Here is a 14948-nt window from a genome sequence, read left to right as displayed (position 1 = left end):
AGTTCTGCATAAAGCACATACCTGTTCTTTTATACACAATCCACGCCCACACTTCCCCCTTTAACGTTCTCATGGTGGTCTCAACAACGTCCGCAGTAACACACATAGGACGCACCGCACTATAGGGTGCGCCACACATTTTGAGGGAAAAAAAAGACGTTTATATGCGCCTTATAGTCGTGAAAATACGGTATATAGGGTATTTGGTGCTGGTGCTTACAGTCTCTGAATAGGGTGTGGAACATTGATTGGGCTGAAAATGGCATATTTGCTGTTCTATGAGCCCTAATGCAAGCCTGGTTAAAAGCCCTAGAATTAAACGATCGGATTTCTTCCTTTTATGGTATGCTCATGAATATTTAGATGAGCTGTGCGCTGATTGGTTGGTTTAAAACGAGCAAAGTTGCTGAGCAAAGATGCATCATAGCAACAAGCACTCACTGAAACATCGAAATTTTTGAAATGGTAGGGTGACAAGACATCCTCCTTTTCCTGGACATGTCCTACTTTTCATACCTAAAAAAAAGAAAATATCCGTGGGGGAATTTCAAAATCGTCCGGGATTTTGGTCGACAACAGTGCAAACCCCCCCGCACCCGCGTTTAATGGTGGAAGTTTAAAATTGTGAGATTTGCAGAGAAAGGGGGTGTTGATGGGGTTTGAACTTCTCTGTACGTCCATTTCACCCAATGAACTATCATTATTCATCTGTAATAATGTTTTTTATCTGTGATAAAAAAAATGTAAATGTTTAATATATTGTTATTTCAACATACCAGGAAGTGGATTTTTCATCACAATCAAAATATTTATTTTATACCAAGAGACTTAAAAGTTGAATAAAATCCAGTCACAACAACATCCAGTCACAACAACTTCCAAGAGCGCACCTCACAACTTCAAAACAAACCTATCATCACAGGCATGGAGGGGAATATGCTGAGTTTGGAAGTAGAGAACAAACATAGTCCATACAAACCAATTATGTATGATCCTAGTTATCCCTGTTACTAAAATCCAAAACCAACTGAAAATATTTGGGCAGAAACTGCACATATACTGGATGCTGGTGGGGATTTTTTTAAATATATCATATTAAATTAAGCGTTCATTTTTGCATATTTTGCTCCAATGAATTTTTTCTGGACTTGTTATAAATACGCTATGTACATGCATAAAATAAAAAAAAACACATAGAAAGTTCAGCATATGCCAGCGTTTTAGAAGATTCTGGGATGTCAGGCATACGCTAGCTAAAACAGCAAGGTGTGACAGGGCCCTTTCCTGTTGGGGAAAGGAGATGTTTGAGAAAGGCTTGTTTTTTCTTTATCTTGGTTCTTTTTCTGTAGTGTATTAACCTTAACTGTAACTATAGCTGGATTGAATTTCAGAAATCCTTCTTATAATCATTCCCTATATCTTGTTTTCTGTACTTTGCATATGTTTTGGTAGAGACTCATTTTTACAATTAATTACAGGCATATTACTCTTTTTTGGTTTGATATATTTCACTATTTATTGCACTGCATTTGCCATCTTTGACATAAGAAGCAGGTGCTGCTACAAAATTGGAATGATTTTAAAAGACTTTAAGTAATTCTTAAAAGTGTCAGTACCCCTTTAAAAGCTCATTTATAATCAACAGCAACAAGTAAACAATGGATATACTGATACAAAATTTTTCAAACCCAAGCATTTGAACTGTTTTACTGCTAAGCTAACCAGAGAATAGTGGCTGCCTCTGTTGTGACATTTATTCCCACTTGAAAATACGCCCAAATTGCTGGTGTACCTCCTCCTTAACAGCAGGCCTAGCTAAGGTCACCCAGTTATTAAGCATTGCTACTGCCCCTGCCAGAGCCATAGAATTGGAAACAATAGGCAACATTTTAAACATTTTAAAGAGAATTGGTAACAGAAATAGCTTAAATAGTTCGAGGGAAGTTAGCCGCTCACGCTTATATGCCCTAGACATTAGTAAACCATCTAAACTACAGAAAAATAGACAAAAAATTTTGAAATATCACATCATGCTCTCTGTTTCTTTTTGTTTGCGGAGATGGGTGGTACAGAGGGAGCTCATTGAGGGGAGGGGCGGCACAGAGCATCTTAGTGCTCAGGAAGGGAGGCGCAGAGGAGCAGAATTTATATCAACATTTTTGCCAATATCAATTAATGAGCCGCTCAGACCTTAACTGAAACAGGCTGTGGATTAAATAAAACACATTTCAAATGGCTAACAACAGACCTGTAATGTTGAGTACAACCTGTAAATCAATAAGCTTTTTCCTAATGGTTGTGTATTTTATGAAATAATTACCAAAAGTATCCAGTCTGTCAAAGATCTGCCTGTATTTTGAATGGAGCAAATTATTGGACGCCCTAAGTTGCTTGGTTTTCCAGTTGTGTAACTCTCCTATCTACACAGCTCTGGCTGGTGCAACGGGATCTTCTTCTTGTGGCCTGGCTTTAATATATGTTCATAACTGCCACTTGCTGATTTGAAGTATTAGAGCACCTACCAATTCTTGTTGTTAGAGAGAAAATGAGTAGTATTCGATGTTGCACATTGTTGTTGTACACAGATACAAGTACGGGTTCATGCATGAAATCTCATTATTCGTGCAACCTTATAGTAAAAAATTACAGTAAATGTTATGATACTTTAAAGTTCTCTGGCAATGGCACTAACACAAATAACTGCAGTAGTCTCAAAGGATTTGATCTGGCTGAATATGAGGGGGAGAGCGAAAGAGAGGCGGAGGCAGGGATTATCAAGGCTTAGGGCTTATAGTGCTTTGCAGTCAGTCTTTCTCATCTATGTTTTCCTCGCTGATGGAGGGAGAAAAAAAATGCAGCATGGTTGGAGTATAGCCGTCAGGATGATGAGCATTAAGTCACTGGACACTTGACGTGGCAGTCAGAGATCTTTTGGATTTAATTGAAGTATTTGACCAAGATCCAAGGTTCCATGAAGGACCCGTGTCGTATATGTGGTGTTCGTCTGGTGGGAGGCCAGTGTCGTTGGATATTCAGTTCATCAGGAAAGAGGAAGCTCCAGGTCATCCTATCCCACGTGCTGGGCCGGGAGGTAATCCGGGATGGACGTGGAGAGTTCCTCTGTGGAAAATGTGTCTTCCAGCTGGAGAAGGTGGTTCAGTGTGATATTAATATCAATCAGCTGCAGGATGAACACAGCAGCAAGATTCAAAAACTTCAGTTGGAGAAGGATCACTTAATCCAGTGCATCGTCCATGTCTATAACAGAAACAACCTTGGGAGCTGTGGTAGGGGAAGCACCCGCTCTAAGATACCTCTCAGGATCTCTGATGTTGGCAGTCGTGATGTGGAAGCTGCCTGTCAGCCTCCCCATGAAGGAATTATGTTTAGGGAACATGTTGATGAGGGGAATCGCATCAGAAGATGTGTGAGTCTGGACAGAATCAGTAAAGGAGCACCCCCTGGGCGCTGTGGGCTTCGGAGCAGCAGGATGGGATCAGGAGCTGGGTTAGATGGCTGTATGAAGAATATCGGGCTCAGTGGCACACGTCACCGGTCACAGAGCATGTACCTTGATCTAGTGCAGCGAAAAGGAACGCTTTCTAGACAAGGATTCAAAAGTCATTCCACTTCTCTGCAATCACTGATAAGAGACTTGCCCTCAGATCAGCCTGCCGATCCTCTGCGCAAAAGAAAACTTTTGGACTTAAAGTCAATTGGTTCCGGGCATAGTACCAATGCTGACCCAAGAAAAAAGGTTCTGCCAAATTCAATGGCCCACAGGACTTCAAATCAGCCATCTTTAATCTCTGACCTAATCCAGCTCCTGCGCTGCATCTCTAAGCAGCAAGTGTCCTCCCCATCAGGCAGTCGTATTCCTGTGCTGAAAAAATTCAACGCTGGTACTGTCATTATTAGAGCGAAGCTAAGAAGCAGAGAGGCAGTTTGGAAATCTCTGCATGACCTCACTGAAGAGTTTAATGATGAATACACCCCTGTCAAAATAAAGGTAGTTAATGTCAGTAATACTCTGTTGGGTTGAATTTGCACCTATATGGGAAGTGGCAAATTCCTTTCCAAGCATCCTACTAGTAGCTTATACCATTAAATTTTTTTTGTTCTCTATTCTTGTGTTTGTGTCCTTTGAATTTTTTTAGAAGACTGGTGTTAATAATTTGGAGTCCATCAATAAAATGCTGACTGAAGAACTGAACCGGCTAAAAAGCAGCAATGAAAACCTGACTAAAACACTGGAAGATTCACAGAATCAAAACAAGGTACATAAGATGGGTTGCATCATTCTCCATTACAAATGCACTAAATTTGAAAATGTAACTTTACCATCCCATGTTATCTGTTTTGGACAGACCCTGTCTCTGACATTGGAGGAGAAAGAGAATGAGCTTGATACAGAAAAGAAAAATGCTTTGAAGCGGGATAAGACAATCCAAGGTCTTACCCAGGTCCTCAAAGAAAAAGAAAAGGAGGTAAAAGAAAATAGATAAATTTATGAACCAACTGTGATTTACGAAGGAAAATCTATTTTTTTATTTGGTATAACTTCAAAGTCAGAGTCATACTATGCTGATTAACTGACTTTTTGCTTTTAGATTGAGGAGCTTTGTCAGGAGATTGAGGACAGAGATGATGCTTTGACCAAAGCCAGAGAGGCTGCACATAAAGCCCAGATGCAGAAATATCAGGCATGTTATTTGCTCCTACTGTTTTTCCCCAGATCCAAAGCATTGATTCTTTACTTAACATTTATTTGGATGTCAGTGAAGATTAATGGTGTTGGTTTCCATTAGTAATTCTATTATGCTATATTTTTGATGCACTGGTCACATTTTGAGTTTTTTTGAAAACCAAATTTTTTACCTACTGAAATGGATATAGTTTGATTCAGAATGCTGTTTAAGAATAGCATTAAAAACCAGTGCTCCTTAATTGTTTACATCTGGAACAAAGACTACATGCTAAGGCCATGTTATTACAGACAGCAGTCACAATAAAAATGTGTTTCTGCCTTTAGTTTTAAGCAAAAACCAAATGTTTGCATATATGACATTTTTCAAAAATGTCATATATCCTAGGATGTCAAAAAATCTAGCTTCCAAAGTCTCACTGATAGAGATTGTAGCCAAGAATATTACATTTTTAACTAAACTTTTTGTTTTGTTATATTTAGGGAGTAGAGGAGCACCAAAACCTTTTGATGGAAAAACAAACCGAGTTTGCCCAACTTCAAGGGGAACACCATAGCAAGGTTCTGGAAGCACAAAAACTACAGCGTGCCTTGGACAGGAAAGAACAAGAACTTGGTGACTTGCAACAGGCCAAGGACCAGCTTGAAATTGAACTGGAGGACCTGCAGCAACAGAAAAAGAAAGGAGACAAAGCCCTAAATGTAAAAAACGCACAAGGGTGTTCTGCTATCTTTACATTTTTTGCCCCCAAAAATATAAACAATTCCATTTAATTTTCTTTTCTCCAGGATCTTACCAATCAGCTTAAAAAGGTGAGCAGTGAGATAAAAGAACGGGAAAGTGCTCTGGAGCAACAGTACCAGGAGTTGTTGGAACAAAGCAAAAGAAAACTACAGAGCCATGAAGCGACCATCCACAGGCTCACAACAACACTGGCTGATAAGGAGCACCAGCTACAGGTGACCCAATTAAAAAATGACACATTAAAAAATCTCCTTTGAAGCACTTGAAAATATTTTTAACTGCATCTCACTGTGTTTATCAGGAGTACATAAACCTGCTCAGAGACATGGAACAAAGCAAGAGCCCTGGCAGCAACGACAGCATGCTTAACAAGCTGCGGCAGAGGCTAAAGGAAAAGGAGAGTGCACTGGAGGTGAGTACGCCTTTTAATGTTTTCTGGTCATCACAAAGACTATATTTATATTTTTAACACCTCTTGTTTTCCTCCCACAGAAAGCTCTGGATGAGAAATTTACTGCCATTGAGGAGAAGGACAATGAGATCCACCAGCTGCAGCTGTTGCTCAGAGAAAGGGAAAGGGACTTGGACAGACTTAATAACCTGCTTACTCACAATGAAGAAACGATCAATGTTAGTAGCTTTTAAGCTTTTTTGATTGAAAATGTAAAAAATGAATCCACTTCATGTATTTTTTTTTTTTCTTGCAGAGTTTTGACAGTCTAATCAAGGAAAAAGATGTTGAGCTGCAGCATCTTGCCAACACTCTGAAGAACCTGCAGAGAGCCAAACAAGATGCTGAAGATAACCTAAACAGGTCACTGAGGGAAAAAGACGCCATCATCGAGCAGCTTCAGCTCTCCTTGGATGGAAAGATTAAAGATATGGAAGTTAGTTAGCACTTTATTTCCCCCATTTGATCCAGCCGTAGGGATTTTAGCTTTTAGTTATCGTATGACATCTCTTATTTCAGACAGGTTCTTTAGTTCGACTGTTTTGTTTCTAAAGCTTTCACTTTGTGTATATAGGAGATGGCAGACAAAATGCTGAGCCAGTCCCAGAGTCATGCTCGGGATCTGGCTGAGCAGATGGGCCACAGGTTGAAGGTCACAGAAACTATGCTGTCTGAGGCTGTGAAAGCCAGAGAAAGACTCATAGCTGACAATGAGAGTGCCGTGGAGGGGCTGTTGGCTACAATTAGCAGCAAGGACCAACTTCTTAAGGTCAGTGTTCCATTATCAGTGTTCTTGAACAGCAAGGGGGAGTCAGGAAATGTGTAAAAGTATTTTGAAGCCGTTTTATTTATGAAAGAAGTTTTTTGGATTCGCTGATCTCATTTTCAATACCAATGTAATAAATTCCACCCATCCATCTAGTCACCATTCTGTTCTGTCCTTACGGTCATTGCTATTGCTATATTTGATGTTGGACCTAATTTAAAAATTTCTGCCAGAGAATTTGTGGTTATTTTTCTATATGTATTTTAATGCTGAAAATGTGGAGTTTAGAGAAGACAAAATGTATTTCTCATGTTGTTTTACACTGAGAAATTGATCTCTGGACTTCAGCCATGAGTAGTTTTCTTAAATGTCAATGTTTTTTTTCATGGAATTTTAGCAGAAGGCAATTGGTTCAAGTTACTTTATAGACCATAAGACAATATTTCTTACATTTGTATTTCTTATGTGTGTTTTTCTTAAGAAAGGTCAGCTGTGTTTGTTATATTAAGCATGAAATAAGGTTAAATTTTTTTAATACTGCCAAACAGAAAAAAAACTTGTGACCTGTGTATGCAGTGTGGACTAACAAGTCTAAGCTTATTGATTCGTCGATGTGCCGTTTTCTCTCCTAAGGAGTCTGCTGAGCACTTTAACCGCATGCTGTCTGAGCGTGCTCAGGAGATTCAGGAACTGAGGAAGCAGTTGGCTGATAAGCAGCAGGAGCTCACCAAAGCTGAGAAGAAAAGCTCGTCAACAACCCAAGAGAGTTATTTAGAGACGGCAGAGCTAAGAACCCTGCTAGCGGAGAAGGACAGCCTCATTGACGTAAGATCCATTAGAGACAACTCCCTTTTTTGCTGCTGATAAGCTGTTCTTGGCTCGAAATTTTTACACAAAATAAAAAAAAGAATAACAATTTTATTTGTTTTCTTTATTTAAAGAAAAAATCTGATATTGTGTTAATTTTTTGAATGATTTATTATGCAGAAGCTTCTGCAGGGGGGTCAGGAGAGAGACAGATTCTTGGCAGAGATGAGTCACAAGGCCGAGGCAGATCATGTGTTGGAGCTCCGACAAACCATTCAGATTATGCAAGAGAAACTTGATGAGAGAGAAGGTGAGACTCGGAGGTCCTTGAAATCATGTCTTGATATATATGGTCAGTCTTCATATCGGTTTTATGTTTGATCTATTTCATTTCTCATATAAAGCTGAACTATCTACGAGGAATGGTGAGCATAGTCAGGAGAAGATTCCAATTCAAACGGTTGTTGTCCTGAAGAGCGAATTGGCACAAAAAACTGAAGCACTAAACAAAGCACTGAAAAGAGAAAATGAACTGAAGGTCTGTGAGCAGGAAGCAGCTTTTCACATCTGGTGCTGGGATTGTATTATCAAATATTTATTCAAGAGCTTGATTTTTCATTTCCAGATTTCTTTGGCTGAAATCCAGTCATTACTCGCTGAGCTAGACGGTCGCAGGGAAGGTCAAGCTGCCAACATTGATTCCCTGACCGCTATGCTGAAGACCAAGGATGAGATTATTACTGTAAGAAGCTCTACATAACTTAGTGAATGCATGGCACGGGTACTACACAGAAAAGTATTGAGCTTTGTTTGGGTTTTCAGGTCTGGATAAGTGTAGAGGAATATTTGTATTTCTTGACTAAATCATTTCTATTGTATTTATTATAAATATCCGAATTTTTACAAATAAGTGTTTTCGCCTAGGCTGTTTTTTTTATTCCTTTTTGATTCTGGCATACATCTCAGTCAAACTGTCTGTCTTGTCTTACATTATCTACAGTTATCTGTCTCTTGATCTGATTTTTATGGTTCCTCCTTTTTATTCCTTTCCCGCTGGATCTTTTTTAACATAGACCAGTTAGAGCATCGCTATTTTTTTCTTCAGTCCTTCCTTGTGTCTTTGTTTCAACCTTTTCCACAGCCTCCCTCCCTTTCCTCCATTAATCCTTCAAGCCTTTCTTTCTTAAGCCCTTTTATCTGGCCTTCCTTTCTTTCCCTCTACAACCACTTTGTTCAGGTCCTTTTTCCATCTGTATGTCCATCCTCAGTGTTTTCAGATTCCATATATAAAGTCTTGATTCTTTATCTGTGGTTAATTTCTGGGGAACTTTGGGATTCAGATTTGGGGGAAAAAAAAGGATATCAATCTGAAAAGAAGAAAAATGAAAGTGCAAAATGTGATGTTGAAATGTTGATATCATATGGCCTTCTGCCAGACATTTACAGTTTAATAACTGTCCTTTTTATTTTTTTAATTTTGAGCAGGTTCTCCATCAGCACCTTGGACAGGGAGGTGGCAGCAGGACTGATCCCACTCAGGATCATTTGATGGACTCCAGCATGGATAGATCCCTACCTACGCTGCCTCAGAGAGAAATAACCATAATAGGAGGAGACAGCCAGCAAGATGTAACACTTTAAATACCTTCTTAACTCATCCATAACAACAATTTAAGCTCACTAGTAAGATGGTTCCTGTTTTTGCCCTCAGGCTTTGCCTCATCTTTTAGCCTTGCAGCAGGAGCATAACGCTCTAAACAAAGCCCTTAGAGCTGAACAACAGCTGTACTCCAGATTAGTTAGGACTGTAAAGGAGCAGGATAGGTAAGGAGTCATTTGACCAGCTGCTGTTTATTTTATTTTTTTGAGTAATCAATATATAAAAGTGGCTGCTGTTAGCGATGCACCGATCATGCTTTTACCAGCCAGTACCGTTTTTTTTGCTCACCTTAGGATCATCCCTTCTGAGTTTAAATTTCTTCATTATAATAAAGAAAACCTTTTTAATGTATGTAAAAAAAACTGATTACCATTTCTGTCTTAATTCAGCTTGAAAAAGTTACAAAATTGACTATAAAGTGCTGCAGAAATATTTTTATTTTTAAGATTACATCCATCAAAGCACACATTCCTGACCTGTTTCTGATTTCTTATACATATAAGTTTAATTAAATAAAAGCAATCTGTTCTTAAATGTACTAGTTCAATGAAAAAAAGCCCCAGATTTTTTGTTATTTGATCTGGAGAATGCTAGCTACGGCGGATCCAGAACAAATTGGCTTATTTTATCAGCTGAAGCCACTGGCTGATTTGATCGGTGCTTGGCTAAATATTTAAAAATAGCCCACTTAGTGATATTGATGATTGATTTAGGCTGTGTGCATAGGTGTAACTGTCTTGATCCTCGTGTGTTTTTCAGCGCCCAGCGTCTCCATGCTCTGCAGCTGGAACTGACAGCAGTTCAGCTTCTCAGGCAGCAGCTAGAAGACAGCATCAGAACTAATGAGGAGCTCAGGGATGACTTGGAGAGAGAGATACAGAGAACCAAACTAAGAGAAGGTGCAGTGCAAACACGCTGGGTTGTAGATGAGCATGATAAATAAAGAGGAAAAGACAGAGAAAGGAAAGGAACCAATATCTTACTGTCAATTCTTACACAACTACTAGGAAACACAGACATGCATGTCATCTCTGTCCACTGCTTGGATTCATGACTCAGAAATGTGTCTGATTGAGCTTGTGGCTCGTCGTTGTCTGTTTATGCTGCATGCACATCTGCTCTTTAATCCCCTTCTCATCTGTTTGTCCTCTGCTTTGTACCTAACAATCTTTCCATCTGCATGTCCTTGTTTGTACCAGAGATCCAACTTGTTTCACCAAATCCATGTATTCTTCAACCCATGAACAATAAAAAATCAATGCTACTTTTGCTCTATCCTTTCTCCATTTCATTTTCAGCATGAACTGTTCTTTTAAATCATTTGTTTGTGTGCTTATCACTTCTCCATCACCTGTTTTATTAACCCCCCTCCCTTCCAACCATATATTTGATTTTAAATAAAGAGGTAACAGCTTAACTATCATATTTAAAGGTTTTTCAAACGTATGTAAGCTTAGATAAAACTTGAATGAATAAAAATATTCCTGAAATAAATCCCCATCCAACTGTGTTACAATGTGTACCGATCATATTTTAATGAGTCACTCAAATGTAATGTGACTTCACTGCACTGCCTGATTTAAGTCATCGCTGATGACTGAGGTTGTTGCCTAGACATCATAACAAAAATGTCCACATGCATGTGTGTTCTCATGCCAGAGGGCACATCTAGTGCCTGCTCCTCTAACAGCGTTATCCGCAGGGTAACAGATTTAAAAATAGGTCAGCTGTAAGTAAAGCACCCATGTTTCTCACAGACTTTTGGACAGATGAGGCGTGCTCATTGGCCCTAATGACATGTCAACATTTTAATTCTGGTTATGTAATTTTTTATCTAATAGGTGTTAAAGCAATTACATATAAGACTGTAAGTGTAATTAGCCAATTTTGTTTTAAAATAGAAACATACCCACTATGCTAGTTTGCTTTGTCTTTAGAGTTGCCACCAGTTTATTATAAAAAAACTAATAAAGCCTAATTGTTTATTCCCATAAAGATAGTCATGTCGGAACTAGTCCACATGCAAAATGTTGTTTTTTAGTTAACATAGGGGTTGGCAATAAAAAAAACTCCAATAGTCAATTGTCATTATAAATAAAAAAATACATCTGATAGGATCTTCTATATTTTCACTAATCTCTGATCTGAAATCGCATGGCCTTCTGGGGGAGGCATGTGGAGAAAAGTATTTAGCTTCTTAAACTACCGTCCAAGCTAAGTAAATTTTGGCAGTAGGGCTGATCTCTTTTCAGAGGTCAAAGTCACGTTTAAAAAAGATTTAAGGTTACTATTTAAATTCAGCCGTTCATTTTCCCCAGTCCTCATTTTGAAAATGTGAAACAAAAAAATGATCATGAATATACTGATATGGAAGGCTTACATCATGATACATCTTTCAGCCATATTGCACAGCTCTAAGTAGATAGGAAATAAAATACATTGTGTAACTTTGGAATATTTTACTTTTGAATGGAACAATACAAAATGTGCATCAGTTTTAGGTGTGTTTTTTATTTCCTAAACTGTGGAATATACACAGAAATGTTCAGGAGTTGTATATAAACCTTGATGTGGATCTGCTCAGGTATGGACCTCACTGATCCTAAAGAGTTGGAGATGATGAGGAATCAGCTGGAGGACGCCCAGCGCTGGAATGCATCCCTGCAGGCTCGCTTGGGAGCAATTCAGAACCGTGGAGGTGGAGTTGGTGGAACCAGTGATGCTGGTACGACTAACCCTCGCCCAATACAAACTTTAAACGATTTTCAACACTTACTTCAAAGATATATAAATCTGTTTTATGTTTAGGTGAGACTTTCAGTTTTATTGGAGATCAAACTTCTTACATGAGCATCTGTGTGGGAGAAGGACCAGATGACAGCTTATCTCAACTGTCTCCCGAGGAGCTTCAGCAGAAAGTGAGTGCCTGAGAACACCAGCCTGTTCCTTTATATTAACATACATTTTATTATGGACATGCTCAGTTAATTAGTGCAAACTACATGACTGGAATATAACATGTATTTGATAAAGATGCAAAACAAGAGACAACCTCTGCATAAGAAATCAGGTAAAATGAAAGGGAATTACTGTTAAACTAGCAAAGACTGTTTTCATCTTGTTTAGTCAACCGAGGCTTGCTAAGGACATCCAGGTGTGATTGATGTGCTGCTGTATCATGTCTTAGGCTAGAGATTTGTTAGAAAGGTCATTTAGAAAAATGTAACCTTCACCTCAGATTATTGTATATGAAACAAGTCATTTTGGTTAAAGAATTCTTCAAACCTTATAGTCAAATGTAATTAAGGTCTTTGATTACATGTAGCTGGGTGTTATGTTGTAGAACAATATGTGGACTTCACCTGAAACTTTGTTTTTATCGTACATTCAGGCTTCATATCTAGAACTAATACTTTCTGGCAGCTCTTAGTGTTTAAAACTGCCCCTCCGATATGATTCTGTCCTTTCTACCTTTTTTTAAAATTATTTGTTTGTGAAGTGTTTTTATATCTTTTGTTGTAAAAAAAAAAAAATAGCATTTCTGCATTTTGTAATGTGAGCAGCAGCTCCTAAAAAAACACGAACTAAAAACAAAGTAAAAGAGGGTTGCAGGGCAGCTGAGATGTCATGTTTTTTTTGTTTTTTTTTATGTTAATAAGCTAAAATGATAAAAATGCTGACGAAGTTTTCCTTTATGGCACAGGTGCTGGATTTACAGGAACGTGTTGCTGGACTGCAGAGTTTGAACAATGAGCTGCAGAGCAGATTATCTCAAATGGAGAAGTCAGAGCGGGACTCTTTGGAAAAGGAAGTCAAAGATGTTCCCAGCAGAAGCCAGTTCCGACAGGTTAGCTAACATTAAAGACAGCTGCAGATGCCCAGAGTTTAATGTGAATTGTTTAGATGTTAACAGAATCTTAGCCTAGATAGCAGCTATCTAGATTTTGTCCAGAGTGTCATTGTTCTAACCTCCACCTTTTCAGCTCCTTTCTAATCTCCTAACCTACAACTTAACCTCCGCTCTGTTTAGCCTCTTACTTATGTCCCTGGTCTATAGTGCGGTGTGTGTGGTTTCTAAAATAAGTGTGGTGTTTGCCTGTAGTAGAAACAAACCTCTTCTTCTGTCCCTTTTCCTAATCAGTCCCTGTTTGTTTTTTGTTTTTGTTTTTATCTCCGTGTCCCATTAAATGGTCTCTCCTCACCATGCCACATTAGACACATCATGCCATTCTGCTCTTGCTGTTCAGTATTTTATGGATTCTGTTCCCTCTTTAAGTTTTTTTTTTTACCAAGCCATCTGTGTCACAATCGCCTTCCATCCCATTACTCTAGCAGCTTGACAAAATGCCTGAGAAGCAACCATTGGATGACCCTGAAAGTGAACATCTTCCTGGTCGGGATAAAGGGATCCAGACAAGCATCAGCTTAGAACAGGTAAGATCTAAACAGAGAAGTAAAGCACATCTACAAACCTGACTTAAACTGATGGGCTGGACAGAGAATGAAGGAGAGTAGATATAGAAATCCTCTCTAGGAGGATCTGTTGATGTAACAACTATTAGTGGTGAGCTGCACAAATCTGATTGCTCATGACAGGCACAAGAAAGTCCTCTAAAGGAGGCAGCAGACATATGGATACATGTACTTTGCTTAGATGAGAGCAAAAGTGACATTTTGGTTTTTATGCAATATATGGAAGAAAACCAGAAATGCTCATCACCCTAAACCCTGGTGATGGAAACAAAATGCTTGGGGGTTTAGACATGGAAACCGGTCAGGGTTGATGGGAAGATGGATGTTGCTCAATACACTGCAGAGGCTGCTAAACAATTTAGATTTGGGGATATTCCAGTCTTCCAGTATATCCATTTGTAAAAAGTAGAAAGTGATGCTTATAAACACCTTTTTCCAAGTCTGACTGAGCTTAAGGTTCCATGGCCAAGAAGAATGGACAATTATTCAATCTCTGCATTTGTAAAAGGAGAGAAACGTACCCAGAATACTGACAGGTTAACCTCAGTGAAAAGTAGTTAAAAGTATGGATTCAGAGAGCTAAATATGATACACACGCCCCACTTCTTGTCTGTAACACTATTAGAAACTATATATTTTCTTTCCATATAGTTATGCACTACCTTGTCTTTTCTGTCACACACAATCCTAATATAATGCATTTACTTTAATAGTATGACATGACAAAATTTGAAATATTTCAGTTTGTATTGATACTGCTGCAAGACACTGTCACACTGTTAAATCAAATGTCTTCCTAAGGCAAGTAAAACTTTCTTTTTTATGTATTATTAATTATTACAATTTTTAAATAATCATATATTTGTTAACATTTTTCTTTAGATTGCATCTGGAAGTCTGCTTGGTGATGAAAACATGGACGGCAGGTCAAGTCAGAGTAGAGAGCATGCTCACTCTGACCGGGCTCTCTTAGACAGCGGAGTCAGCGAGGGGGCAGACAGGAACGCAGATGCAACGGTGTTTGCATCTCTGCTGGAAGATTTTGGCTCGTCCTCTGTCCTGCAGCTTAGGTTCGTCCTTTTCTAGTGGAATCCAGAACATTTTTATCTTTACTTCACTTGTGCTTGAAAGTTTAAATACCCTCCCATTAAAGAAAAGGACAAATTAACATAAGAATTCAAATAACAAAGATCTAAAAATGTAATAATGAATAAAATTGCAACAATTGAAAATTTCTTGATTTTTAATTTTTGTTTAATAAATAATTCTATAAAAAAAAACAGTCCCAGAAAAATTTATAAAAATAATTTGAAATAATGAAAATCATGAATTAATTTTTAA

General features: G+C 38.4%; 1 protein-coding gene across 6 annotated transcripts in view; it reads left to right on the top strand.

Annotated features, from left to right (window-relative positions):
- cdk5rap2 (CDK5 regulatory subunit associated protein 2) overlaps positions 1–14948 on the top strand; it is a 41641-nt gene that overhangs the window by 13879 nt on the left and 12814 nt on the right. For 4 of the 6 annotated variants that reach the window (XM_015382716.1, XM_015382715.1, XM_015382711.1 and 1 more), the window contains exons 10-30: positions 4158–4277; positions 4368–4487; positions 4611–4703; positions 5189–5407; positions 5495–5665; positions 5752–5862; positions 5943–6080; positions 6158–6337; positions 6476–6670; positions 7301–7492; positions 7655–7784; positions 7879–8012; positions 8100–8216; positions 8960–9103; positions 9186–9298; positions 9894–10033; positions 11719–11859; positions 11943–12052; positions 12838–12981; positions 13467–13568; positions 14490–14677. In XM_015382716.1, coding sequence (XP_015238202.1) covers positions 4158–4277; positions 4368–4487; positions 4611–4703; positions 5189–5407; positions 5495–5665; positions 5752–5862; positions 5943–6080; positions 6158–6337; positions 6476–6670; positions 7301–7492; positions 7655–7784; positions 7879–8012; positions 8100–8216; positions 8960–9103; positions 9186–9298; positions 9894–10033; positions 11719–11859; positions 11943–12052; positions 12838–12981; positions 13467–13568; positions 14490–14677 — 3002 coding nt within the window. The remainder of the gene's footprint in view (positions 1–4157; positions 4278–4367; positions 4488–4610; positions 4704–5188; positions 5408–5494; positions 5666–5751; positions 5863–5942; positions 6081–6157; positions 6338–6475; positions 6671–7300; positions 7493–7654; positions 7785–7878; positions 8013–8099; positions 8217–8959; positions 9104–9185; positions 9299–9893; positions 10034–11718; positions 11860–11942; positions 12053–12837; positions 12982–13466; positions 13569–14489; positions 14678–14948) is intronic. The other 2 variants (XM_015382713.1, XM_015382712.1) reach the window with 2 other exon arrangements.

This window comes from Cyprinodon variegatus, unplaced genomic scaffold, assembly GCF_000732505.1.
Source record: "Cyprinodon variegatus isolate N-32 unplaced genomic scaffold, C_variegatus-1.0 Scaffold264, whole genome shotgun sequence".
Lineage (NCBI taxonomy): Eukaryota > Metazoa > Chordata > Actinopteri > Cyprinodontiformes > Cyprinodontidae > Cyprinodon > Cyprinodon variegatus.
Note: the sequence above shows the minus strand (reverse complement) of the source record. Positions and strands in the feature narration are given on the sequence as shown.